The 26827-nt window shown below is 32.3% G+C and overlaps 5 protein-coding genes and 1 non-coding gene across 9 annotated transcripts; 3 read left to right on the top strand and 3 right to left on the bottom strand.

Moving 5' to 3' along the window:
- The first annotated feature begins 1739 nt into the window (after positions 1–1739).
- On the top strand, positions 1740–4502 carry LOC108474966 (squalene monooxygenase SE1-like). The gene is made up of 8 exons (XM_017776992.2): positions 1740–2126; positions 2210–2321; positions 2661–2835; positions 2915–3083; positions 3163–3381; positions 3471–3746; positions 3838–4116; positions 4209–4502. Exons 1-8 carry the CDS (start codon positions 1917–1919, stop codon positions 4311–4313), a joined length of 1545 nt encoding a protein of 514 aa, XP_017632481.1. The 5' UTR covers positions 1740–1916; the 3' UTR covers positions 4314–4502.
- Positions 4503–4578: 76 nt separating this feature from the next.
- LOC108475958 (LL-diaminopimelate aminotransferase, chloroplastic) lies at positions 4579–8123 on the bottom strand. 2 transcript variants are annotated; one of them, XM_017777968.2, is made up of 10 exons: positions 7913–8123; positions 7688–7767; positions 7410–7477; positions 7105–7221; positions 6893–6955; positions 6549–6653; positions 6406–6456; positions 5478–5798; positions 5179–5385; positions 4579–5102 (listed from the first exon to the last, which is right to left on the bottom strand). In XM_017777968.2, the coding sequence occupies exons 1-10, from the start codon at positions 7993–7995 to the stop codon at positions 4809–4811; spliced, it is 1389 nt and encodes a 462-aa protein (XP_017633457.1). In that variant the 5' UTR covers positions 7996–8123; the 3' UTR covers positions 4579–4808. The 2 variants fall into 2 exon arrangements, with proteins under 2 accessions (XP_017633457.1, XP_017633458.1); XM_017777969.2 differs by having other exon boundaries at positions 7688–7764.
- Positions 8124–8305: 182 nt separating this feature from the next.
- LOC108475960 (uncharacterized) lies at positions 8306–10249 on the top strand. The gene is made up of 4 exons (XM_017777972.2): positions 8306–8468; positions 8914–9087; positions 9399–9669; positions 9750–10249. Exons 2-4 carry the CDS (start codon positions 8919–8921, stop codon positions 10066–10068), a joined length of 759 nt encoding a protein of 252 aa, XP_017633461.1. The 5' UTR covers positions 8306–8468; positions 8914–8918; the 3' UTR covers positions 10069–10249.
- Positions 10250–11698: 1449 nt separating this feature from the next.
- On the bottom strand, positions 11699–15163 carry LOC108475959 (DUF21 domain-containing protein At2g14520-like). Of its 2 annotated transcripts, XM_017777970.2 has the most exons (11): positions 14612–15163; positions 14343–14419; positions 14152–14235; positions 13817–13930; positions 13655–13741; positions 13313–13452; positions 13127–13214; positions 12769–12842; positions 12514–12638; positions 12107–12372; positions 11699–12020 (listed from the first exon to the last, which is right to left on the bottom strand). In XM_017777970.2, exons 1-11 carry the CDS (start codon positions 14787–14789, stop codon positions 11976–11978), a joined length of 1278 nt encoding a protein of 425 aa, XP_017633459.1. In that variant the 5' UTR covers positions 14790–15163; the 3' UTR covers positions 11699–11975. The 2 variants fall into 2 exon arrangements, with proteins under 2 accessions (XP_017633459.1, XP_017633460.1); XM_017777971.2 differs by lacking the exon at positions 14343–14419 and having other exon boundaries at positions 14612–14745.
- Positions 15164–21622: 6459 nt separating this feature from the next.
- On the top strand, positions 21623–25328 carry LOC108476078 (uncharacterized). 2 transcript variants are annotated; one of them, XM_053025334.1, is made up of 2 exons: positions 21623–21746; positions 23428–25328. In XM_053025334.1, the coding sequence occupies exon 2, from the start codon at positions 23481–23483 to the stop codon at positions 25095–25097; it is 1617 nt and encodes a 538-aa protein (XP_052881294.1). In that variant the 5' UTR covers positions 21623–21746; positions 23428–23480; the 3' UTR covers positions 25098–25328. The 2 variants fall into 2 exon arrangements, with proteins under 2 accessions (XP_052881294.1, XP_017633638.1); XM_017778149.2 differs by having other exon boundaries at positions 21628–21887.
- Positions 25329–25517: 189 nt separating this feature from the next.
- TRNAL-CAA (transfer RNA leucine (anticodon CAA)) lies at positions 25518–25601 on the bottom strand. The gene has a single exon. It is a non-coding gene; the product is annotated as a tRNA-Leu (tRNA).
- Between the last annotated feature and the right edge of the window lie 1226 nt (positions 25602–26827).

The raw sequence follows: 26827 nt of genomic DNA, 5'->3' as shown, positions 1-26827 counted from the left end.
ACTTAAACTTTTAAACATATTTAAAGTAAGACATGTTTGGTATTGAGTGAGCAGCATTGATTAAAGTCGACCAAAAAGGCAGTATTAAAATGAATCTTGTGGTTTTTAATTTTTACCTACTACATACGTGTTTGATAAAAGAGTACACGTAGTTAAATTAGGTTTAAGTCAATTAAGTACTAATATGGATTATTAACGTAGTCAAACCCCATAAATCTTTTATTTCCTTTAATTAGACAACAAGTCTTGGTTTAATTTAATTTATATGCTCCAATTATTAAATATTTGTCATTCATCCAAATGAAATTATTTTTTTAAAGAAAGTCTTCCTTAAACTTCAAAATATTCTAATTACATCCTCAAGTTATCGATGTTAAATCAATCAAGTCCTTTCATTATTGAAACCATGAATTTAACCATAATAGCATGTACATTCTTATGCGATATAAATTTCAAAATTAGAAAAACAAAAAGTAAAACCGAAAAAAAAAAGAAGAGTAAACTTTAGTTTCTGTGAAACCTTCGAAAACCTTAAAAATTTGATTTTTTTTCATTTCAAATTTTGTCATATAAGATTTGATGTCACATTTAACGGTTAAATTAATAATTTTAGTAGCAAAAGGACTTTATTAATATAACATCGATTGTTTAAGGATGTGTTTAAAATATTTAAAATTTAAAGACTAATTTAGAATGAGGTTCATAGTTTCGGATATTTGTGCAATTTACTCATATTAATTTATTAAGAATTCGAGGTGTTCTTCCACTTTATTTAAGGTTTGAATCTTTCTTCAAGAAAAACAAGTAGGGAATCTTAACAACTCAAGAAAATATAAGGTTAAATTCTAATATTAGTACCTTTATTATATGAAAATTGTAGATTTAGTTCCTATAATTAAATTTGATTATTTTTAGTGATTGTACTTTTGAATTTTAAAATTTCAACCATGACCAAATAGTAATTATTAAATTTATTAAATTCTGTTATTTCTATACACATATATAATATGTAAAAAAATTTATGTAATTACAAATTGAAAATGAATTGAATATGATTAACTAATCTCTGTAATTACAAATTAATATAATGATAAATTTTAACATTGACCTCTCTAAAAATTTATTATTCAATTTTGGCCCTTGGTTGCCGCTGCTGTCCTTATATTAAAAAAAAAAATCATTTTGTAGTAAAAAAAATTTGATCCTAAAGTTTGTATCAACTCCACTTTAAGCTAAAATCAAGTGTCTAAGTAACTATGATTCTTTACCAGAATCATAAACTGTGTACTAATTCAATAGTTAACCCATGGTTTACATAGTTTAATAATTTAATAATCTTGATTAAGAGATTAAATGGTAAAAATAACATGGAGGCCCTTGTATTAGAAGTCAACTTGCATTTTGTTCTCTATACTAAAAAATGGACAAATTAATCTCCGTATATTAGATCAAAGACCAAACCGATCCTTCTATTAAAAGTTCCATCAACTTTTTACTGTTAAAAAACTGGTCTTTGTACATTAGCATTTTGTTAATGACGTCTGTTTTTAATAGTAGAAATGGATGGAATTTTTAATAGAAATAACGATTTTGCTCTTTGATCTAATGTACTGGACTGATTTGTTTATTTTTTGATACAAAGTATTTCATGATAGTTTTACCGAGATTAAATATATATTATGGATACCTAGCAAACTGGAATTAAAAGGTCTCAAAGTTTGGCAGTAATAATAGCGTTCTAAAATCACAACAAAACATAAAACAGAACCTTCGTTGAACTTTAAAACACAAAAAAACTTCATAAATTCAGACAGTTTTACATTTCATTATATATATAGAGAGTACCGTCAGCTATCTTATTCCCTCACCAATTAAATCATTTATTGTTCTTTCTTATCTACAGATCTTATAATATCATGGCTTACGAATATATATTTGGAATCTTTGCCTGTTTTCTTGGTTTTGTTTTGTTTTATTACAATACAAGAACCAACAAAACAGCGGCCGCGGCAGCGTCAGCGGTGGTTTCTGCCCGTAATGGTGAGGTTACTGAGGGTACTGCAACCGATATTATTATTGTTGGTGCTGGTGTTGCTGGTGCAGCTCTTGCTTATACACTTGGAAAGGTCCTTACATCACTTATTTCACCTTGTTGTAACATGTTTTCAATGTTAACATGTTTTCTTTTTCGGTTTATTGAACGATTCAGGACGGACGGCGAGTACGTGTGATCGAAAGGGACTTAAATGAACCCGATAGAATTGTTGGTGAACTTTTACAACCAGGGGGATATCTTAAATTGATTGAATTAGGCCTTGAAGGTATCCGAGAACGTCATGCCGGTTGTTGTACGGTAAAAGTATCATAAATGTTCTTCTATTAGGAGTCGGATTGTATTTTGTCCATTGTACGTCAGAATGGACACTTTTATTCTGTCAGCCACGTCAGTTTTTAATAATAAAAACAGATAAAAATTTTAACAAAAAAATCAATTTACTCTTTAATCTAATATAAAATAATTAATATGTCTATTTTTTGAGTAAATGGGACAAAACGTAATCTGACTACTAGTGCAGGAGCCTCTACGATACTTTTATGTTGTTGTGATCTTTGCTCTCTCTCTTTTTCCGGATTTTTAACATTGGTCTTTGGTGTTGCAGATTGCGTAGATGAGATCGATGCTCAACGAGTTTTCGGGTACGCTTTGTTCAAAGACGGAAAGAATACGAAGTTGTCTTATCCTTTGGAAAATTTCCATTCCGATGTTGCCGGACGAAGCTTTCATAACGGACGTTTCATTCAAAGGATGCGCCACAAAGCGGCTTCTCTTCCCAAGTAATAACGCTCTTTTATGTTATTCCAACTTTTCTTTTCTTTTTTAATATTCATATACGATGCACGTATTCATATACAGTGTGAGTTTAGAACAAGGGAGTGTCACATCTCTAATAGAAGAAAAAGGGACCGTTAAAGGAATTCAATACAAAACTAAGGATGGTCAAGAATTTATTGCCTATGCTCCCCTGACGATCGTATGCGACGGTGGTTTCTCAAATTTACGACGCTCTCTTTCTAACCCGAAGGTTAAGAATCTTTTGTTCGAATATTGTTTAAATCAAGCACTTGATCGATGATTTAATGATGTTCGGTTTTTTCGTTCAGGTCGATGTACCTTCTTGTTTTGTCGGTTTGATTCTCGAGAATTGCGAGCTTCCGCATGCGAATCATGGACATGTTATATTAGCAGACCCTTCGCCTATCTTATTTTACCCTATTAGCAGCACTGAGATTCGTTGCTTGGTCGACGTACCCGGCCAAAAAGTACCTTCGGTTTCCAATGGTGAGATGGCTCATTACTTAAAAACTATGGTGGCTCCCCAGGTAACTCGGAGTTAGTTTATGTTCCGTTAAGTATGTTTCGAATCCCTAGGAACATTTAACTGATATTTTGGTCCAATTATGCATATCAGATTCCTCCACAACTATACACGGCGTTTATCACTACGGTCAACAAGGGAAACATAAGAACCATGACGAATAGAAGTATGCCGGCGGCTCCACAACCAACTCCAGGTGCACTTTTACTCGGGGATGCATTCAATATGCGACATCCTTTAACTGGAGGAGGAATGACTGTTGCGTTATCCGATATTGTTCTCTTAAGGGATCTTTTAAGACCACTCCATAATCTTCATGATGCATCTGCTCTTTGTAGATATCTCGAATCATTTTACACCTTACGAAAGGTAAACTTCAAACATGTTCTTAAAAATTCATATAATCGAAGCAAGTAAACACTTACCGGATGGTATCGGCATCGGTTTTTATGACCTGCAGCCAGTGGCATCTACAATAAACACATTGGCTGGTGCTTTATACAAGGTATTTAGTGCCTCAGCTGATAAAGCAAGGGAGGAAATGAGGGAAGCATGCTTCGATTATTTGAGCTTAGGAGGCGCATTTTCCGAGGGACCGATATCTCTACTCTCCGGTCTAAACCCGCATCCTATAAGCCTAGTGCTACATTTCTTTGCCGTGGCAATATACGGTGTTGGCCGTTTGTTACTTCCATTTCCTTCTCCCACACGTATCTGGACTGGGGCTCGATTGATTTCGGTTTGTATCTAATCTATCTTCTTGTTTCTTTTACGAATCGTGTTTCACCACGATACATGACATTTTTTGCTTATAATAATCCGTATTTTCAGGGTGCATCGGGCATCATCTTCCCTATTATCCGAGCTGAAGGAGTTAGACAAATGTTTTTCCCTGCAACTGTGCCTGCATATTACAGAGCTCCTCCAGTTGATTAAATTGAAGGAACAATGGAAAATTTCAGAGCAAACCAAGCTTTATTTTCCTACCTACTAAACACTGAGTTGGAAAATTTGCCACATTCTTTTAATACTTTTTCTAGCTAAGAAACTAAAACAAATGTCCAATAGGAATTATGTAAGCTATTATTTCAGAGAATTATATCAAAATTGGCATTATCAATACCTGTGATCTAAACTGCCATCTGCTTTAACAAACAAGATTTTCATGGAAAATCATGATACTTTCATGGAAAAATCGAGATTTTTCTTGCTTTATTTGCTTGGCGAATACAAGCGGTTATTTATATAAATAAAAAGGTAGTTTTCAGTGAATGTTACAGGATAAATAAGAAGCATTACTAGTCTTTTCTAAGCATAGAATCTGACGAGATATTACAAGCAATATTACGGAATTGAGAACAAAAATCATAGAAGCATACGGCCTTTCGTCTCGGGTCTGAAACCGAGGTAACCAGTCAAATGCTATTAGATTCAATTGTAAAGCTGCTTGAATCTTCTGCAAGCTTCCAAGACATTCTCCCTGTGACCAAATGCGCTGACTCTGATGAAACCTTCACCGCCAGGTCCGAAACCACTTCCAGGCGTAGTAACAATGTGGGTCTTCTCGAGTATTTCGCTGAACACATCCCATGAGCTACGGCCAGGGAAGTGAACCCACACGTATGGTGCATTCTTTCCTCCATATACTTTAAACCCAAGCGAGTTGAACGTTTCTACTATAATTTTGGTGTTTTCTTTATAGAAGCCGATCACCTCTTGCATGGCCTACGAAGAAACAAAACCCAAAATCAGGAGTTTTTCTCTTGCATGCTTTGACAATAAAGCGGCCAAGGACACTAACCTCGAGCCCTTCGGATGAAAGGCAAGCCAAGCCACCAGCTTGGGCAATATTAGATGCACCGTTAAAGCAAGTACAAACGATACGGTTGAAGTCTTTGGCAACAGGGAATCCATCTGAGAACAGAAGCTGTTTTGGAATAACAGTCCAACCGAGACGAACCCCAGTAAACCCAGCATACTTACTAAAAGAAGCTGTTTCAATTGCAACCTACAATATCGAGTAAGGAAATTTACACATCAATTGTATATTTATCCTTTAGTTCTCTAGATAACAAGATAACAAGCAGGGGTGAAGGGAACCTCTTTTGCTCCTGGAATTTCAAAGATAGAACGAGGGTTATCGTCTGACATATACATAGCATATGCAGAATCATAGACTATGATAGACCCATTGTCCTTCGCAAACTTAACCAATCGAGTCAATTGCTCTCGTGTTGCAGCAGCACCAGTAGGATTGTTTGGTGAACAGAAGAATATGATATCAGTTCTAGCAACTTTGGATAAATCAGGAAAGAATCCATTCTCGGGTGTACACCTCATATACTCGATATTTCCATACTTCTCAACATCCTTTTGAAACTGTCCGGTCTGACCCATGATAACGCTGGAATCTACGTAAGCCTGCATAGAATAGCAATAATTATAAAGACACAAGAAGCTATTTCTTTTACAGCTAAATGTTTCTCTTCCCCACATTCCGTTATTATTATTTGTTTTCCACAGGTCTACCTAGGTCAAATAAACAAACTAAAAAGTCGTTCATGGTAAGAAAAACCATGGAGGCACTTGAACAAAAAGTCAAATTGCATTTTGCCCCCTCTACTAAAAAAAATGGACAAATTAGTTCTTATACATTATATCAAAGAGCAAATTGACCTTTCTGTTAAAAATTCCATCCATTTCAACTATTAAAAACTGGTTACTGTTTGTCAGTATGAGGTACACATGACATGCCATATGTCAATATCTAGTTGTTCTGTCAACCTCGCCAGTTATTTACAATACAAATAGACGAAATTTTTAATAGAAAATATCAATTTGCTCTTTGATCTACCGTACAGGGACTAATTTGCCCATTTTTTTAGTAGAGGCAAAATGCAATCTAACTCTCAATACTTTTACCATCATCGTTGAAGCTTCATATGCCAGAGAACCAGACCAGCTAAACATGACATGAAAAAGTAGATCGAAAAAGATTTGACATATTAAGACTACAAAGAAAAGTTACCGGGTATGACGGGTCTTGCACTGCCATTGTGACATTAGATCCAAAAACAACCTGGCCCAAAGCAAAACCGCAACCACCAAGATTATTTCGGATAGACAAGTTAAAATACTAATAATAAAAGAAATCTCACAACTAAATCAAACCTGAAGGCGAGATATGTCACATTTAGCACCATCTGAGACAAAAATATCATCATCCTCAATGCCAAGGTTGCGATAGAATGTTGAAGCAAGTGCAGCTCTCAATGCCTGCACAAATTAACATTAAGGTTGTGTTTTGAAACTTAATATTTCACATCTAAACATAATAAATGCCATTGTATAACACTAGTGGACTTATTTATAGTCCCAATTAAATCCAATTGGGGCCTTTAATTTGTGGTTTGAAAATAATTTATGCGTACTACTAATAAAACCAAACCATAACTTCATTACTGAGCTTCAACTTTGAAGTTTACAATTTACGATAAAGACTCAAAACGGCATACCTTTTCACCTTGTTCAGCTCCATAACCACTGTAACCCTCCAGCGTAGACAATGCATGAGACCTCTGCCAAATAGAAAATAATTCAAATGAATATCAGGCCCTACTTGTTACATAAGCTTGAATAGATTTTGATGATAGAAGTGAGAAACCTCAGGTAGAAACCAATATTTAGCCCTAAATTGACAAAAAAAAAAAAAACAAGGAATACTTACCTTAGCCATTGCAGACGTAATAACATCTGGAATAGGTTCAGTAGTATCACCTATTCCAAGGCTTATCACTTGAGCATTCGGGTACTTGAGCAAGTGTGCAGCCCTTCTCCTGGCAACCTATTACAAAAACATTAAAAAAGTACACTCAAGAGCAAATAAATGGAACTCGAGAAAACCGACTGAGCAAACCATGTCTTCTTATAAAAACCAACGGCAAACATAATCAGTATCTTGAGGGAAAAGTTTATATATAACACCAATGACAACAAAGAAAAGCATTAGACACAATGAGAAATGACACGGACCTCTGGAAACAGGTAACCAGCTTGAAGCTTAGCTATGTTCGCATTGCGAGAAACTTTAGTTTTGTAAGCTTCAAAACAAACAGAAACCATAGCTCAGTCATAAAATTATTGAAGTTTAAAAGCACTTATTGAAAATTAAGTCATTTGCGTAACTACTCATGAATTGAACAGTTTGTTCTCAGTAACATTACCAACTCAACTAGCTTTAAAACAACAAAAATTCAAGTATTAACATACCAAAAAAAGCAATAATAATGAAAAATTATAAGAATGATCACCATTTTGTTGTTCTTGAGGAGTGGCAACACATTTAACTATATTGATGCTTTTCAATGGAACTGAAACACTCTGGGTTCTGCTGCATTGTACCAATAAATAAAAACCCAACAAAAGAAATTAAAAAATAAACTAAGAACCTTGTTTAATGATAAAATGAAAGAGAACTTGGCTTTTTGTTTTCTCAGAAACCAAACAGAAGAAAATCAAAAGGAAAAAAGTAGTACCTTGAATTGAAACTGGTTGGAGCCAAGAAAGTAGATGAAGATGAAGAAATCATTGAAGTTGATAGATTGTTCATCAGAGACATTTTCAGATTTTTTTTTCCCCTTTATTTTCCCTCCGAAATTAATGGAAAAAGCTGCTTCTTTTTTATGCGGCCAAATAACCACAAATGTGATGCCTTCACGATTATAGGCCGAAGCTGATATTTAACCCTAACGGGCTAACCCTAATAGTTGGGCTCTTTGAGAGTCAACGTTGTCAAAATTAATTACCTTCACGCACCCTATGCCACGTCATGTAGGGCCCAATTTTTGTCTTGTTATTATCCTACGTGGCAGAAACCTTTCCACGCGAAATAAAGGAAAATAACATTTACGCGCTAATTTTAAAATAAATAAATATATACATACTATTTAGGAAAAGTGAAAAAGCCTTCACCTTCAATCCAGAATAAATTTTGGATTAGGGTTTTCGATTTCAAAGGAGAAAAGCGGTGTGGTTGCTTAAATTGATCCAGATTTTCACTTTGGATTTCGCATTAGCCGTTTAATTGATTGGGTAAGTTTACTGATTTTATTGTTCTTGATGTTTATTTTGCTTAGAAATCTTATTGTTCAAGTTGTTTGTGAGGCAAAAAAAAGGGGGTTTTATTTCTTTTTTGGGGGTTTTTCGATGTGAACTGCTGGTTTTTAATTGGGTTTTGAGGATAATGAAAAAGGGATGTTTTTTTTTTCCTGTGCCGATGCGTGTCGATTAGGATTAATGTATTGAACTATGGCTTGGATAATTAAAATTTTATGTTGTTTATATTTGGTGTTGGGGCTGATAGTCTTCCATGCTAAAATCTCTGGGTTTTTTTTGGAGAAATCAAGAGAGCCTAGTTTTCATATTTGATCATAGCTTTTTAATGCCTTTTGATAGTTTTTTTGCGTTTATTTGTTCAAATTTGTGTTTTCAATGAGAAATCTGTTAAATTCATCTGGGTTTTAATATGCTATTTCAGCTTAAATGGATTTGGAAACTGAAAACAGAATAGCAGCTATTCTCTTAAAAGAGGCAGCCGAACTGAAACGGCAAGCGGACAAGGAAGGTGTTCATGTTTATCTTCAGCAGCCAAAAGTAAGGGGTCGGCCAAATTCGCGCTTCCTCACCGCTACTGTGCTTGGTGTACAGCAAGGTTTGTTATCCCATTCTTCTATTAAGCTTGCATTTTCTAATAGTAGAGCGAGTTTAGGTTAAGGTTTGTAACAACAGTGACTAGTTTTATGAATTTTCATAAATTCGAATTCGAGTGTATGAAAGAACTGAGAGATCTTTTACATACCTTAAACTAATGATGATTAGGTGCTCCTTGAAAGCACAAGTACGGTACACATGAATCCAATAGATTAGTAGAAAATAAGATGGCAACCTTTCGGTTTCCCCTTTTGGATTTTATTGCTAATGCATGAATGCTGCGTGTGCCTCTTTCTTTCACTTCTTTCTCAGCTAACCGAGCTGTTGAAGTGAATGAGATGTGGCGAGTTCGACAAAAGGAGATTGAATTAAACGATAGGCTAAAAGGAAGATCAAAAAAAGATACCAGCCACATCAGGAGTTATGGGGACACTAGCAATTCCTCCAGAAGAACCAGTGGGAAGCACGAGAGTGATTTTAGTGCTTCATGCTCATCAAGCAAGAGACCAGATGAGAGTTCTCGTTCAAGGGAAGATGATGAAGGTCTAAGAGACGAAGAGATCGAGGAATTTCTTCAGTCAAGGTTTGTACCTTTAACCGTTTGTAATTTTATCCCCGGCATTTATACGGAAAACTGACTGACACAAACCTGTTTTATGATAGGGTGAAGCGCGGTCGAGGTTCTATAGGTTCAAGGATGGATGAAACAGGACCTTACCTACCCACCGACTCTCCAGGAATGCTGTCAACGGACCCCATTATAAGGGAACATCGTGTCACATTAGGTCCCAAGAAACCACCTTCACTGAAATCCGAGGAATTTTCTTCCGATGAGGAAGTACGAGAACATAGACGGAAGAAAGAAAAAGACCATTCTAAGAGCTTAGATAAGAAGCATAGAAGGAAGCATAAATCTAAAGAAAAATATATAGATAAGAAAAAGAAGAGGAAGGAAGAAAAAAGAAGTAAACATCGGAAGTGAGTAATATAAAGGTTTTATTATCAATTTATGTACTATTTGGTGACAATCAATAGTTTAGTTTTATCTAATTTTATGTACCATTTGTGGTAATAATCAATGATTGATTGTAGCTTTGTAAAAAGGGTCATTCCCTGTTCTACGAAGAAAATATGCATAAAAGCTGACGTTGAGGCTTTCTTTCTTTCGGCCCTGTTTCATTTTTACTTGGTAAATTTCCTTTTTGTTATAGATGACCGTATAATTATTTAATTTTGTTGGTAATTTTAAATTTTACGTAATAACAATTTTAACTTTTAATAGTTATACATTATATCAATTTAATCTTGATATTAAATCATTTAACCCTTCAATTTTGCATATTGCATTATTTTATTTTTTTACTCTTCTAACCTAAAAATTAAAAAAAATAAATTAAAAGTTCATAAAACTTACGACAAACGGAATACTAAAAATTCTAATATAGTAGTTTTCATATTTTCTTATTCTTTTTAAAATTAATCTTCAATATCACAAAAAATATCAAATTACACATAAAGTTAACTTTTTAAAATCAAAGTTAAATTGATATAATTTATAAATGTTTAGGTTCAAGTTAACTATAATGCTAATTTTAAATGCTACCACCATTAGTCTGCTAATAAGCGAAAAATATAAATTAAATAATTAAGTAATTATCTTGTAACTTTTCACAATTAAATAACTAAAAATATTTATTAATAATTAGATTATTACTAATGTAGTTTACTCAAAAAAAAAAAACATGAGCACTTAAACAAACCTATAATCGAGCTAGGCTGAATCCAAATATGGACAATGTTGAGCTCGACTCAAGATTATCTTGATTAAACACAAACTCAACTCAAGATATAAGCCCTATTTGGCAATTAGTTGATTGTTGATTGTAGTGGTTGGTTTGATCAACTGATTCTATTAACTGTTTATTTAAAAGTGTTTGGTAAATCTTAGTTGATAGTTGAAAGCTGATATATGTAAAAAAAAAAAAAAAGGTAAACAAATAAGAGCATGACACATTTCATTGTTAGGTATTTATTTGTTTGTAATACTTAGTTTTTATTAGGTGAAATTATTGAAATAAAACATTATTATCAAAAAATTAAAACATTCATTATGAAAATTAATTAGTGAATATTTTTGAATTTAAAATAAACAAATTTCTTAAGTTATTTATTTGCAAATATTAATGTTGTAGAAATTAAAAATATTAAAAGTGTATTAATATAATTGCAAATTATATTCTTAGTAATAATTATGACATGTTCTTAATATGTTATCATGTCACACTTCGAATAAATTTATAGTAGCATATTTCAATTAATATAAAGTTACATAAAAATCATTTTACACAAATAAATCGAAAATAAATTAAGAATATAAATATTCAAGAAATAGATGTGGCTAAGAGTAATTTTTGAGCAAACATGTGACAAAGGGAGTACAATATTTTTTATTGAACTATAAAAAAACCCAAAACTCTGTTTACCGAACACTCCATACTCAATTTTGATTAAGCTCGTTTATCAATTTTTGTACCCGATTTTTATATTTGAAAGGTAATAACCAAATTTAATATAAAAATAAAACCCACAACCAATTTCGAAAGTTGCTCGAGTTCAAACTCAACTAATAATTATAAAATTGCGAATAACTAGAACAAAAGAAAATAAATTCGAGTTTTTACATTACCATCCATTTATAAATGGAATGTTTGCTTTTGTCCTACTTACAAAAATATATAGTTTCCATTAACTCGAATGCCTAATGCATTTCGCATACAACCAGCATGTGTCTACAATAAGCTCTAACAAACCAACTTCTACTGCGTGCCAAACAAGAAACAACAAATAATCAGTGCCGTAGAAAAACTTTGCGACGAAGTAAGGCAAATGTCATGAGTCATCGTAATGATGATCCGTCTCGTCAAAGATCTCCTCCTGAGAAAGGTCACATACAAGGCAAATGTGTGAGAAACGTTTGACGGAAATGAAATCAGAAGTTAGCTAATAGTAGGAATATGTACCTGTAAAAGCTCTTCAATGACATCTTCCATTGTTATAATGCCAACAGCCTCCTCTTCTTCAGGGAGCTGTGGGAGTGGACTGCCATTTAGATGTAAGATGTCAGAATCAGTACCCTTTGACCATTTTCGGCTCCGGGAACCACTTTTAAAAGAATCATTCGAAGTGGGAAAGCTCTTCCACTTCTTCAGTGATCGTTTACGTCTTAAAGCGTTTTCTTGAGGATATTTCTCACCATCAATGTCAACCTTCACTTCCGGCAAAGGGCCTATTTCAAGAGAGGAACAAACAGATAAAGACGAATAAAAAGCAATAGAGAATTATGCATTATAAACGAAGTTTCCATGGACGGCTAACTGGTATAAGTGGAAATTCAGTGAGAATATTCTAATAAGAGGGTGATACTTACTCATAGATGAGTTGTTAGAAGGCGGCTGGTCTGCCTTGTTGCACTGTCTTACAACAACGGCCATATGGCTATGACCTTTTTGAAATTCATTTAATATATCGTACAATGGTAGAGTTTCTTGAACCCTGTAACAAGCAAATATACAAATATAAATATGGAGGATCAACCAAAGAGTATGGTGCAGATAGTCATATTCTTTGCAGAACGACATGAATACAAGTTGTCTTCTTTTAGAGTTTATTTAATATAAGATACCTTGGAATCCTTCGTATAGTGACACTCTTCACAGGAACTTCATCTTCAGGGTGGACTGTTAATAAATTCTTGACCTGTAAGATTAAAAGATAAATGATGTTCAATAAAATACCAGAATAAAAACATTTGAAAGTAAAAGCCTAAGGAATAGGGAAACGTCAAATAAGTAACAAAATGTTAATGTTCAGAAAGGAACTCGTATACAGGTGGTGGGATGCATAAATGATTCATGCAACCATTAGCATGGCTAACTATAAAGCCTGTCATATCACAGAGCATCATCCAGTTGGAAACAATTACATAATAACACTCAACCAACTGTAAATGATGTTAGTTTTAGCTGAAGAAAAATGATTACCAAAACAAGTCCAATAATGTTTGTAGAGTGCTCATAATAAACTGGAACTCTGCTATGTCCTTTCTCTAAAATTAAACTCATCAATTCCCTGTCCATAGCAAGCATGTAATGGTACCTTAGAAAATCTGAGGGAAATTGAGAATGATATTAAATGTCATGTTTCTTGATAATTTACAGAAATCATACCTGTCAAGCTTGGCGTTAATATCAATTGCAAATGTTTCGGATATAGGAGTCATGGCATCTTTAGCTGTTTTCTCGGAGAGCTCAAGTGCTCCAGCTATAATTGTTGTCTCATCGTGCGTCAGTTCTCCACCTTTTCCAGCCTAATAAAGGTTCAATAGAAGGATCAAAAATCTCAAAATTATCATGAAAGAAAGCATATCCCCCAAAAGGCATTGCACTTACAATGGAATTGATTTGATAAATGGAAACAACCAAGTAAATAATAACTAGAAGAAAGCAATGTAAACAACTATAGATAAAAATAAAAAGCTTGTATGCAAACCAAGAAGTTGTAAACCAAACCTCGTTCCCGTGCAAATTTACTAGGGTTTTCAACTCGGCTCTTCGAAAAAGTGCTACATGTCCATGGCCTAGTAAAAAGTCTAACAGCTGAAGAATAGATAAGATCAGTCAAGAGAGCAATTTGCAGAATTCAAAGTGAGTATCTATAGCAACATTCATTACCTTGCTTATTGGGTATGCAACAGGAAAACAGACCCAAACAAGAACTTGAACAAATGGAGCTACAGTTGCACCAATTGCCAAACCATATCGAGAACAGACAGATTGCGGTATTATCTGCACAAACAATTAAATTGCAATTAGGATTTAGGACATGCATAGAACTTCTTGCCTTTTTCTACCATAGTTGCTCAGCCAAAACTTCAGTAAACGATATCGAGTAACACACATCAAAATAGTAGAAACACAAAATGTCATGTTCAGGGTGTAACAAGGATTTCTATTTTCTATCTCTGCCGAGTTCGAAACAGCTAATACGATCTAAGGTAGATCCTCACCTCACCAAACAGAAGAATCAAGGTCACTGAAATCAAGATAGCACCCCAAGCAGTGACCAAACCATCAAGGAAAATGGGAAGTGCCTGAAAAAAATAACAAAACAAGTTCCATACATTAATTAAAAATTTCCAAACAAAACCATATCACAGGTCAGGCTGAAGCTGTATCTATAACATATATATACATATACCTCCATCGCAGCAGCATTGCATATAAGTAGTGTACAAAGCAACAAATGCTGTTTTTTGACAACCGGCAATATTTTTTCTGTTTCAAAATGGGGGGATAAAATTAGCTTGTGTACCCTTTTATCTGACTAACCATCACTTAACTAGATGATCAAATTTCAATTTTGCCATCTAAGTTTTCAGTCCAACATTCCAAATTCAAACCTCGCTCAAAAAAAAGGTAAATTATTCCAATCATTCAGTTAAAGAAGAAACAAATGAAAAAGAGTACCAGCATGTTTACGATCCTTGGGAGTTCCGGACTTGGCAAGAACCTCTAGATCGACGAGACTCATCGACATAAGGCCCAAAGTAAGCCCCGACATCAAACCCGCGAACAATACCAACAACACTACTATTAATATGTGAATAAAGAACTCCAATTCACAACAACTATACTCCACCGCCATTCAAAGTTCTCTCTTTATATAAAAAAAAACAACCTCACAAATCAAGCAAAAATTAAAATAAAAACTTAGGGTTTCGTTAGAGAAACGAAGAACAAAGATGATAAAGCTCTTCCATTACGAAAGCAACATTAGCTAATAGCAAAAAAACAAAAGAGTAAAGTGAAATCCCGTCGAAACGGATTCGGTGTAGATTATTATGGTTTTTGTGGATGAAATTGAAAGCTGAAGCTAATAAATGGGTTATAATCTAAACAGCTGTGAGTTTTTCGGTTTTCGAGCTCTATGATTAATTATTTATAGTGATGTTGAGGATGATCTTCATCTACGTGTACTGTTTACTTACAGTTTAGTGTTTTTCTTTTTCCCAAATGTAAACTAATTTATATGTCTGAGCCATAGTTTAACTCGTTATTCGAGTTTGAGCTTAATTAAATTGGTGATTTATTTAAATTTGAATTGTTTAAATTAGATTGAATTAATTAAAAATCAATTCAATTTTTATTAAGTTTTTAATATTTTTATAAATTTTAATAATTATTTAATCAAATTAGATAAACCGACTTGCAAATATTGAATAGAATTAATCATTAATCTTTTATATTAAAATAACAAGTTGCTAAATACATAAAAAAAAAAAACATTTAAGGCGCTAAATTCCGGGATAAACTCAAACAAATGTTTACCTTCCTCCAATGAAAAATGGTGTTAATATATATTTTAGGTATTAATTAATTAATTGAATTTTAATTTAACTGGAATAAATATTATTGTTAATGTAAAATGATATGGATTTCATATTTTTCTATTTATAAATTTAGAAGGAATTATAAATAATTTTTAATATTATATTAAAAATATATAATCAAAATTTATAGTGAAATTATAAGAAATATATTAATTCTGGTGTAATTCCCAATTAAAGATAAGATTTAAATTTAGTATTATTTAATAAAGGTAATATATACATCAAAATGAGGGTCGGACCTTATCGGAAAAATAAATAAATGTTGGCCAGCTACCATTGATGTCAAATTGTGTCTTGACAATCAAAGGTTATACCCTTGTCATTTACGTACTTGAATAGAGTATGTCATGATATTGGCATTGACAAATGTAATGCATGCATACATTTTTGTCTATGCTACTAAATTTAAAAATTGATTGATATTATGTTGAATCATTGTTTAAAAATTAAAAATTTATAAAATTTTCAAGCTATCGTATGTTACAATATTTGAATATCACGTATAATGTTTTATAATTAAATTAGTGGTTGAATTGATCAGACCTTTCAACCGGTTTGATTGATGCTAAACAAGCAATAATTAAATAAATATTTAAAATTTTATAAAAATAACAACTCATTTATTTAACCTACTATATTGATCGATTTTTAATTTAACTGATCTGACTAACAAATCTAATCATGTTCTAAAAATATTGTTCGGATCATCAACTAGTGATATCTTGATTTCAAATCAGAGTTTGAAACTGATTTGATGTCTTGTTTTATCTGATAAACAACCAAATAACATCAATTAGGTAAGCTGTCACCATTTCAGCCCTGTCGAGCTTGCGGACCAACTCACATGATGTTTCAATACGACAACTGCATCAGCATTGCCTTATAATTCTCGCCTCGTCGCTTTTCATAGTATTAATATATATTTTCTAATCCTTACATAATTCTTTTTTATGATCTCAATCAAACGAATTTATATGATTACAGGTTGCAAGTAAGGACTTGCCTTTATTACAATAAAAATATTATCATTGAAGATTTTATTAGGGTGTTTTCAGTAAGATTGATTTGGATCGGATTTTAGATTTTTATTTTTAATTAAATACTTAGTCATGTCTATATTAAATTTGCCAAGGTTTGGTCCATTGGAGTTCAAGCTCCAACTAGCATAAAACTTACACAAGTTGAAGTTCCTTTTTGGTAATTTAAATATATATTCAAGATTTGTGATTATTTTTTTAATAATATTATTTTTAAAATTAAAATTAATTTTTTTTAAGAGTGTAATATACATTGGCAAAAAGAAAGCCTAAATATGCTAGCAAAAAACAATTGCACGTGGTATTCGGGAGAATCACCTCTTTCTAGCGAAAGAAGCTTCTACATAGCTCAAAGGCAATGTGCAAAGCATGAGTAGCCAATGGCCCTAACAAATAGATTTCGCTAAGGGTTAGATTTGGGTAGTCAATACGCAACCCAAAGCTCCATTTTAAAGATATATTACGTATCGAGTTTGACCTTTCACCTTAGATATGACGAGGATATTTAGGTTGTGTTTAGATGGATAATTAAGTGTAATGCATACATTTATTTTTAAGTGTTTAAGTGACTTAAATATTGACTTAAAAATCGAAAAACTTTCAAGTATCTTAATTCTTCTTATTTTCATGTTTACTAAAAATGACATCAAATTTGAATTTGATATTTAGTAAAGTTAAAATACATGTATTAAATTTGTAATACATAATTATCAAATGGGTAGTTGGATTTAACGTGTGAAAAATATAGTATCAATAAATATTGAGTACTAAATTATTATTAAGTTTATGTCTTGGCCACTAATCTTTTAAAAAGTTACAAAATAGTTATTGAATTATTTGAAAGTTTTCATTTAAGTCATTGAACTTTTTGAAGGTTTTTAACTTACGTCATTAGATTGTTAAGTTTTTTTTTTTTTAAGTTCGGTTAGCGAGCTTCAACTGATGATTCGACAATCGGTACGATGGATCAGTACTCATTGATGAGTAAAATAACATACTATAGATCTAAGTCAATTTGACGAGTAGTGTTGGAGATCAAATGAGAAAACTGTTTGAGTTTTACTTCACATATTTATAACATTCAAAATTATTTCATAAAAAAATTTAAATTACAGAAAAAATATTGAAAATAAAAACCTTTAATTGGTGTAAATAATACGAATAAAGAAGATAATTCAATAACAATTTTAACAACCTATTAATTTAAATGAAAGCTTATAACTTTTTGAAGTGATTAAAATTTTAAATTATTAATAATTTAATAACTCTATACTGTATTTACCCTTAATTATTACCATAACTTTACAAAGAAAAAGGAAAGAAAAGACACGAGTGCGGTGAGGTAAGCAGGGTCGGATCCGCCATAAAAGGCTGCCGGCATTGGCTTCTGGCCATGTTGGAGCCTGATACAGGGAATCTTCTCTGTCTCTGCAACTGTGTCAACTCGGACAGAAACGGGAGTGTCATGGAAATACTTAGTCCAAAAGTCTTGAACGCGAATTCACTGTTTACTCCAATGAAGCAATCCAAAACCATTGTAATTTTAAAGGGGTTTTCCTTCTTCTATAAATGCAATGAGATTTGATTCCCCGATAAGATGAGTGCTTTAATTGTAAGAGCATAAAAAATAGTTATTTGATGGCCCTTGGATTTCGTGAAGGGTAATTGATGTGGATTAGTGTTGTTAAACTGATTTGATCGTAAATTAATTAGTCTATTAATTCAAATAAAGAAGTTAAATTGATTGAATTAAAACTGCTTGAAATAAAAAATTGAAAGTTGAGATAAAACTAATAATTGAATAATTTAATATATATCTTTTATAATTTTAATTATTTATTTATTTAGTTTTTATTTAGCTTTTGAACCAATTAAATTATGAATTAGTGGTTTGATTAGTTCAATTATTAGTTCGGTTGGTAAAATATTGTATGTGACACACTGAGATTATATCATGTCATCACCTGAAAATTTATATAACTTTTTTAATTTTCAAGTGATGATGTGGCACAATATCAAACAGTCGTGCCATCAAACTTTTGTATTTTTCAAGTTTAAGGACCAAAATGAATTTAGTTGTCAAATTCAGAGGTAAAAATTATATTATCTTTGTTAAGAAAGATAATCATGAACTTTGAAAAGGATTAATGAAGGACCAAGAGAGAGTGCGGAATGGGAAAACTTTATTCTAAACTCTCAAAATTTATAAAATTATAATTTAATACAAAATAAAATTATAATTTAACCTTCAAGTTAATAAAATTTTGATTTAATCATTTTAAAAATTATAAAACTATAAATCAATAAAATAGTAACTTTCTAAAAATACAAAATTTTGCCAAAAATATTCATAACTTCAATCCTAAAGTTCATATTTATGGATTGTGAGGCAGAGAATCTCAAACAAAATGTCATTTTGGGTTAATCCAAACTATATTTTTGGACCCTCATTAAATTCATTTGAATGCATCCCCAACATCGTGTTATGTGTTGGGATTTTCGGCCATTGTTATTACGTCCATAAGATCCTTGCCCCAAGGGGCAACGAGACCCATGCACTAACAAACCTTTGAGCTTTTTAACACGATGTTGGGATCTTCGGCCATTGTTATTACGTCCATAAGATCCTTGCCCTAAGGGACAATGAGGCCCATGCACTAACAAACCTTTGAGTTTTTTTTATAGCTTCCATTAAAGGTTACAGTTTTAGAAAATGAAATTGTTGAGAGGAATAGTTTTGAATATTAAACATAAATCATAAAATGAATATTGAGAAAATTTAAAAAAATTATGTATTTTTGTAACAATTTAATATTTGATATATTACCTTTAGAAAATTTTAATTACAGAAGAAAATTTCAAATATAGTTAAACTGCTGTTAAAGAGTACTACAATAACTATACTTTAAGCTATACAACAAATTAACCAACGATACCTCAAGAAGCACAAATTGAGCCAAAAATTATATTATCCTATTAAATAAAAAAATACTTTATACAAGATAAGTGAAATTCGAAATTTTTTGACCCAAACAATAGCAGTTAATTTTGTTTGGTTAAATTCAAATACTAATCCATTTTCTACAATTAGATCATTCTAAGTCCCTATACTTTTTTAAGTTAAAAATTTCAGCCTTAACACAAATGACAGAAGTTACTCTATTAACTTGATTTTTAGTGAATAATATGTGAAAATAATAAACTAACATGACAGTACACATATGATAATATGTTTGGCACATCGATTTCGGAAATAGCAAAACTATATTTAATGAATTTAAAATTATTATTTGGTGAGGATTGAAATCTTAAATTTAAAAAAATACAAAGACTAACAGTAGAATTTAACTAAAACAAAATATATAACTATACGTATATTCTCAAATTTAGGGACTAAAATGAACTTAATTATTAAATTTAAATGTTAAAAAAAAATCCAGATATCAAAATAAATGAGCTCCAATAACTTTATTATCAATCCAGGGATGGGATGAGGAAAGCAACATTCGCGATGAACAGAAAGATGGCTTTTCAGTTTAGCTTAATTTTGCACGAAATTATTAGCACAATGATATAATAATCAAGTATTATATTCTGATCCGGTTCTGGTTTTTCTTTTTAAATAAAATGGTCAAATTTTGGTTTTAGTCCCTCCATCATGCTTAAATTTAATTTCTAGTTTTTAAACTTACATTATTTTGACATAATTTAGCCATCAATTTTTATAATATCATTAATTAATCTAAATAAATAGCACAATTAACTATTGATGTTAAAAATGTAAATATTTTCCTAAAACACCCAAAAATGAAATGAATTTTATAATAACATTATTTAATAATGTTATTAACAATATTTTTTATGATTTTGATAAAATTTCAAGACATTAAATAAATTTTAAATAAATAAAATAAGGATAACGTTTTTGTCTTAAAAGTTACACGAGCAATAATTTAATAGTGATAGATAGCTAAAATGAATATGAAATTAAAATATATTTTAGCTTAAGTTACAATTTTACCCCTAAAACATTTATTATTATTATTTTGATATTCCCATTTTATTACATTTTCATCCACAACTAACTTTTTTAAATTTAAGATAAACGTGTTTAATTTAGTAATTAAATAATGTTAAATTATGTTATTAATCATTGTACTTTGTGAAAATTGTAATTTGAATAATTTTAGTTCATGTAGTTTTCAATTAATTAATTTTAGTCCTTGTACTTTTTTGAAATTTGAAAATTTAGTCCTAATCCAAATAGTATCATTTAAATCTAATTGGTTAAATTCAATTAGTAGTCACATACTATACGTACATTTGTAAATTTAGTCTATATTTTTTAATCAGATCTTTCTAAGTCTTTAGAGCGTAATATGTGGAAACAATAAACCAACATGACATTAAAAATATGATAATATGTTCCACACATCAGATTTTGGAAATAATATAACTTAATGAATTTAATAGTTGTCATTTGACTAAGACTAAGAATTCAAATTTAGGGAAGTACGGGAATAAATTTGACCAAATTAAAGTATAAGGATTAAATTTAATACTTTTGTAAAGTACAAGGACTGATGGCTAAATTTAATTGATTAAATAAGGGTATACAACATTCAAGGTCACTAAACTATTAGTAAATTTTCATTTAAGTTATTGGGCTGTTAAAATTGCTATTGTGTGGCCTCTTTCATTTGCACCATTTTGCACTAATAAAAAACTCTTCTTCCTCTTTACTTCTAAAGTTCATTTTTTTTTCATAAAATAGCTTTGAACGTTGTGAACTTGCGAACCAAAATCCACCATACTGATAATTGTATCGTCTTTTGGAATTCACTAGTCAAACTTAAAAAAAAAATTTAATAGCCTTGTGACTTAAATAAAAACAATCGTATAGTTCAATGACTTAAATAATTTTTTGAATAATTCAGTGACCGTTTTGTAACTTTTTGAAGTTGAGTGACCAAAACGTAAATTGACTAACAGTTTGATGACCATTGGTGTAGTTTACCCATTAAATAATGAGTTAAACCAATTTTTTTTTTTTGAGGGATTGAGGAACCAAATGGGAAATCTTGGCGGCGACAGAAATATACTGACTAGTGGGTGTAAGGGAAATTTTGAGGGGTTCGTCTTGGATCCAGAAGGAGAGGGGGCAGTGAGAAAACTGTGAAAGACTTTCCCTTTACCTCATCTCTCTCTCTCTCTCTCTCTCTCTCTCTCACACACACACACTTGAAACAATTTTTTTGTGTTACACATTTGACTGCTTTCATCTTTTTTATCTGCAAGTCTCTTTTTTTTCTCCAGGTATTTATTTATTTTGGCTTCATCATCCAGTTTTGTTTGGATCTTGTGTACTTTTATTCATCAGCTTTAGCAAGTTCTTTTGTTGTAGTTACAGGCTTACAGCATGATTTTTTTCTTCATATTTTGATTCTTTGTTTTGGTTGCTATTTTTTTTTGGGGGGGTGGGGGGGATGGGTTTTGTTTATGAATATCTAAATTTGTTGGGTGTTTTTGTTGTTGCTTCACTGTGCTGTTATTTAGGGCTTCCATGGAGGGGTTTCCTTTCATTTGAGCAAATATCCCTTTTTTTCACTTTAAAAGTAAATCTTTATAATTTTTTTAATAGCTTGTGATGTGGATTTGAACTTGGTTCATTCTTCATTAATGGAGTTGAACCAAGGGGTTTTGCTTAATTTGCAGAGGAACTGCTATTTCCTTTGATATATTTCATATATCCAAAGTTCTTTCATATGCTAAAGCGTTCTTTATACCATATGAGACTGTAAATATCACTATAATTCAATGTCATGCATGGTTTCAATATGGATTAGTTTGGATTCTTTGATTTCTAGCAGTTTAGTACTATGAAATAACATTGAAACCTATTTGTTAATGCTAGTATTGAAAATATAATGAGAGATAGTATGATGGAAATGGTTTAATGCATCCATAGGTCTCAGAAGAAGTGGAGTGAACTTTTTCCCGGGTTATTTGGACTGAGTTCGATTCTTAGAGTCATTACTCATTACTATTGGGAGGACTTTACCTGAACACCACCCCGGCTTCAACAAGATTAGACTCAGCTCGTAAAACATAAGAGGACACCAATAGGTGGTTGGAAGAATTGGAGTGGATTTTATCCCGAGTCATTTGGACTGAGTTTGGTTCTTGTAGTCGTTAATATTGGGAGGGCTTCACCTGAACACCACCCTAGCTTGAACAGGATTGTTCTCAGCCCGTAAAACAGATCTGAGATAAATAAAAGAGAAATGGTTTAAAGCAAAATTTCCTAATGTCCCTTCTTTCCCACTTCATTCAAATCGGTCTGTGTTTCTATCATTTATAGGTGGGTAGTAATGAACTTAGAAAACAACCAGTTTATGTGACAGGTTTCGAAAAAAAGGTCATAAAATTTGCCTGTTCTTTTGATTTTTTTCACATGTTCTTGAAAAGGACACTTCGTCCTTAAGAAATCATATCGAAATCTTAAACAAGACATGTGATCTTGTTTGTTTGTTTGACATCACTTGTTTTGACACTTAGTTTCACAAGTTATACAAGAACAAGTTCACTTTTTCCTGTAAGAATTTGAAAGTTGCCTCTTGTTCTGTTATTTTTGCTGAATGAAAGTTGAGCATATTGATTTCAACTAGTTGTGGTATTGCGGTTCCATGTCCGTATAGGCAAAGATTGCATTGTTTCTGAATTGGTTTTATGTCAAAGATATTGCCGAGAATTTGGGTATTTTATAATTTAGCATTTGGATATGATTTTGGTCACTCAAGTATACATGCAATTTGATTTTTCAAATGGTTAATCAGTCCTTTTAATCAATTTTCAGTCAATATATATAAAGGAAGGAAATCAGTGTAGGGGGGTCTTTGGATTTCCATCATGTTCAAGAAGACATCAAGTAGAAACCAAAGATCGAAAGGAATCAGGATAAAACATGTCCTTCAGATTTGCCTGTTACTCGGGGTTTGCTTCTGGTTAATCTACCAAGTCAAGCGCTCGCATGATAAGAGAAAAGAATTTGATGCAAAAGATGCTAAAGTCTCTGTGAAAGAACAAGCCGATGATTTGATCTTAAAATTCGGGAGGAAAGACCTACCTCACGTGCAGGAAGCATCTAAGAACTTCAAACACGAAGAAGAAGAGGAAGAAGAAAATGTGATAGAGGATGAAAATAAACACGATGAAGAACAGGAAGAAAAAACTAAGAGGCAAGAAGCAGAGGAGCATGAAGGAGCAATAAAACACGTAGAAGAGGAACGGGTAGAAGGAAGCAAACATGAAGAAGAGGAGCAGGAAGAAGGAAGTAAACACGAAGAAGAGGAGGAAGAAGAAACAAACAAACATGAAGAAGATGAAGAGGCTGAAGAAGTGCGGAGCAAGCATGAGGATGAAGAGCAAGAAGCTGAAATTAAGGATGAAGAAGCGGAAGATGAAGGAAAAGTAGTTGGAGATGATGAGGTCGATGAAAACGAGCAAGAAAGAGCAGATGCTGAAGTTGGTAATGAAGAAGAATTAATGGACGAGGAGAAAGAGAGAGAAGCCGAGGGTGATGATAAAGAGAACGAGGAAAAAGAGGGTCATGAAGGAAATGAGGAGTCAGCAAATGATCAGAATGTCGATGGAGGGGATAGGGATACACACGAGGCAAGAGAGGAGCAATACAAGGGAGATGATGCTTCCAGTGCCGTGTCCCATGACACACAAATTACTACCTCTGAAACTGATAAATTAGAAATGGAAAATCCTAATGACAACTTGACAACGAATGTTTTGGAGCAGGAGAGCAAAGCCAATGCTACTGAGAAAACCGATGGTGATGAAAACAAGTCTGAAGGTAAACAATCTGAAGGTGGTAGCTCGTCTACTGGTGATGAAAACAAGTCAGATTTGAAGGCCGATGAAGGTAAACATTCCGAAACTGGTAGTTACTTGAACACGACTGACAGTAAAGCAAATGATCACGACACTGGATCATCAAACTCTGAGCATATCTCTCTTCAAAACACAACAGACACAACAGAGCCCATTGTCCAAGCAAGCAATAACTCTACGGAAGAGAGTAAAGAAACCAACAACGAGGCTGGTTCACTGCAAAACGGGACTTCAGCTCTAGATACAACAGGAGGTGGTAGGGTTATTGAAGAAATATATAAAGAAAAAGCCAATGAGACCGTAGTAGATGCAAGCAAGATCGAGAACGTAGTAGATGATACCCCGAGGATAAATGTAACAACCGAAGGTAACGGTTTTGAATCTTCCACGAATAAGGAGACTACTGATAATGAGAAACAAGAAGGTGACAATGAATCAGATGGAAAAGATGAAAACGAAGACACTTCTTCCTCTAATGAGACTGTGGACGGAAATCATAACGACCCCATTGATACTTCCGACAATTCGGTTTCACAAGAAGAGAAAGGTACTGAAATAGATTTGAGTACATTGCCAGATACTACAATAGAGGGGGCGAACAATGAAGATAGTGTAGCTGAATAAAAATTCTGGTTAGATAAATGGTTTGTTCAGTTTTTGTGAACTGCTTTAAAACTGGTAATGGTTTTTTAGAGAGCTTTGTTTCTACTTTATTTAAATATCAAACTATGTTTAGAGAATACGGTTTCTTCTTTAAAAATCAAAATGTGTAGACTATTATATTATATTGTTAGTGGATGCAATCTGTATAATTTGTGGCAAGTTCTTTTATGTGAATATTATTTTTCTTTTAAATCTTTCATTTTCCATTTGTTTGGCATGGCTTAATGCACGAGTGTGTGGTATGGTAGCTAAAAGACATTGCTTAATGCATGACAGCATGAGTGGTGAGAACAATGCAGGCTGTAATTAGATGTCAAGGCGTGAAGTCAAAAATTAGTGTAGTGGCTTAGTAAATTGAACTTGCTGCAAAAACGCAAAAGCTGTCAGAAGTGGGATTTGAACCCACGCCTTCTCACGAAGACCAGAACTTGAGTCTGGCGCCTTAGTCCACTCGGCCATCCTGACTTGATGAACAACATCTCTAAACTGTTTTATAAGATAATTTCATATATTTTTCTTTGTTTACTGCTATCTGTGATCTCATTTTTATATTCATGAATAAAAATTTAAGAATAAATTACATTAGTAGTCATCCAACTATTAATAAATTTTGTTTTGGTCATTAAATTATGAAAAGTTATAAAATAGTCGTTCAACTATTCGATTTTATCATTTTTGGTCATCAAAAGGCTAATGGTGATATTTTTGAAATTGACATAATAACAACTTTAACTCTCAACATTTATAAGTTACATCAATTTAGTCTTCATTCGTATAAAAAATTAGTCCTAAACGTTTACATATTCTATAATTTGATTTATTGTTTGCACTTTTGCTTCTTTGTGACTTTGGGATTAAATTGTTTTTGTTAACTTTTTTGGTGAAAGGGTCACCTAGAAAAACAAAACTGTAAATAGAGATCAAATTACACAATACATAAATGTTGAAGGTATAAAAATCAAATTACTAATAATGAAGTCGCTATTAATTTCTATTTCATTTGAGGGGAAAAAAGAATCAGACAGTATCCAAAGCCTGAGATCCCTGTCATGTTACAAGAAATCTTGAAAGAAAAAACACAGCCTCAAATTGTTAAAGACAGGCTGTTTAGTAGGGCAATGTATGAGAATTTTAATGATGACAGAGAAAGAAAACTTTTCACACCATTTATCCACATGATCCCTTTTCTGCTACTAATTGAGGCCACAAATCCAGGCCTCTATACATGCTTGGCAGCAGATTTAACCTCAAACTAATTGTAGGTTACCAAATGCCAACCTGCTTACATGACATTCTCTATTTAGTCACACTAACAGCCTTACACCCTTTTGCTGAGAAGTAAAGCATATATGGATGGCTAGAAAAGTAAACTAGTGTAGAAAATAGTTGAATTTGTATTCAGCTTTCAAGGTTCTTTTCAAGTTGATGTGAATTATACTTCAACATCATCCATATTGTCAATGTGCATGATCAACATAATGCGAGAGGTCTAATCTTTTACCAAAAATCTTATTATAGGTCCAGTAATTGCAGGTTGTCTAGTTGTTAAAGGCAGTATTAGGTGCAGAATTCAATTTCAAAAGGTGTATCATATACACCAGAAAACAAGGCTCATTAAATTTTCAAATTAACTGAGATGTAGAGTAGAAATAGGTGAAAGTATCATGGAGGCTTTTATATTAAGAGTTAGT

Source organism: Gossypium arboreum, chromosome 3 (genome assembly GCF_025698485.1).
Source record: "Gossypium arboreum isolate Shixiya-1 chromosome 3, ASM2569848v2, whole genome shotgun sequence".
Taxonomy (NCBI): domain Eukaryota; kingdom Viridiplantae; phylum Streptophyta; class Magnoliopsida; order Malvales; family Malvaceae; genus Gossypium; species Gossypium arboreum.
The sequence above is the reverse complement of the archived record's forward strand: the minus strand, read 5'-3'. Positions and strand labels throughout refer to the sequence as shown.

Bases quoted from the DNA above. Each gene is read 5' to 3' on its own strand.
- LOC108476078 (XM_053025334.1), top strand. From the start codon at position 23,481: ATGTTCAAGAAGACATCAAGTAGAAACCAAAGATCGAAAGGAATCAGG.
- LOC108474966 (XM_017776992.2), top strand. From the start codon at position 1,917: ATGGCTTACGAATATATATTTGGAATCTTTGCCTGTTTTCTTGGTTTT. The intron at 3,084-3,162 runs GTTAAGAATCTT...TTTTTCGTTCAG, and splicing joins GCTCTCTTTCTAACCCGAAG to GTCGATGTACCTTCTTGTTT. The intron at 4,117-4,208 runs GTTTGTATCTAA...CCGTATTTTCAG, and splicing joins CTGGGGCTCGATTGATTTCG to GGTGCATCGGGCATCATCTT.
- LOC108475960 (XM_017777972.2), top strand. From the start codon at position 8,919: ATGGATTTGGAAACTGAAAACAGAATAGCAGCTATTCTCTTAAAAGAG. The intron at 9,088-9,398 runs GTTTGTTATCCC...CTTCTTTCTCAG, and splicing joins TGTGCTTGGTGTACAGCAAG to CTAACCGAGCTGTTGAAGTG. The intron at 9,670-9,749 runs GTTTGTACCTTT...GTTTTATGATAG, and splicing joins GAGGAATTTCTTCAGTCAAG to GGTGAAGCGCGGTCGAGGTT.
- LOC108475959 (XM_017777970.2), bottom strand. From the start codon at position 14,789: ATGGCGGTGGAGTATAGTTGTTGTGAATTGGAGTTCTTTATTCACATA. The intron at 13,215-13,312 runs GTATGATTTCTG...TGCTATGGACAG, and splicing joins ATTAACGCCAAGCTTGACAG to GGAATTGATGAGTTTAATTT. The intron at 12,639-12,768 runs GTATCTTATATT...TGCTTGTTACAG, and splicing joins ACTATACGAAGGATTCCAAG to GGTTCAAGAAACTCTACCAT.
- LOC108475958 (XM_017777968.2), bottom strand. From the start codon at position 7,995: ATGTCTCTGATGAACAATCTATCAACTTCAATGATTTCTTCATCTTCA. The intron at 6,457-6,548 runs GTTTGATTTAGT...GCTTTGGGCCAG, and splicing joins GTGACATATCTCGCCTTCAG to GTTGTTTTTGGATCTAATGT. The intron at 5,103-5,178 runs GTTAGTGTCCTT...GTTTCTTCGTAG, and splicing joins TTTCATCCGAAGGGCTCGAG to GCCATGCAAGAGGTGATCGG.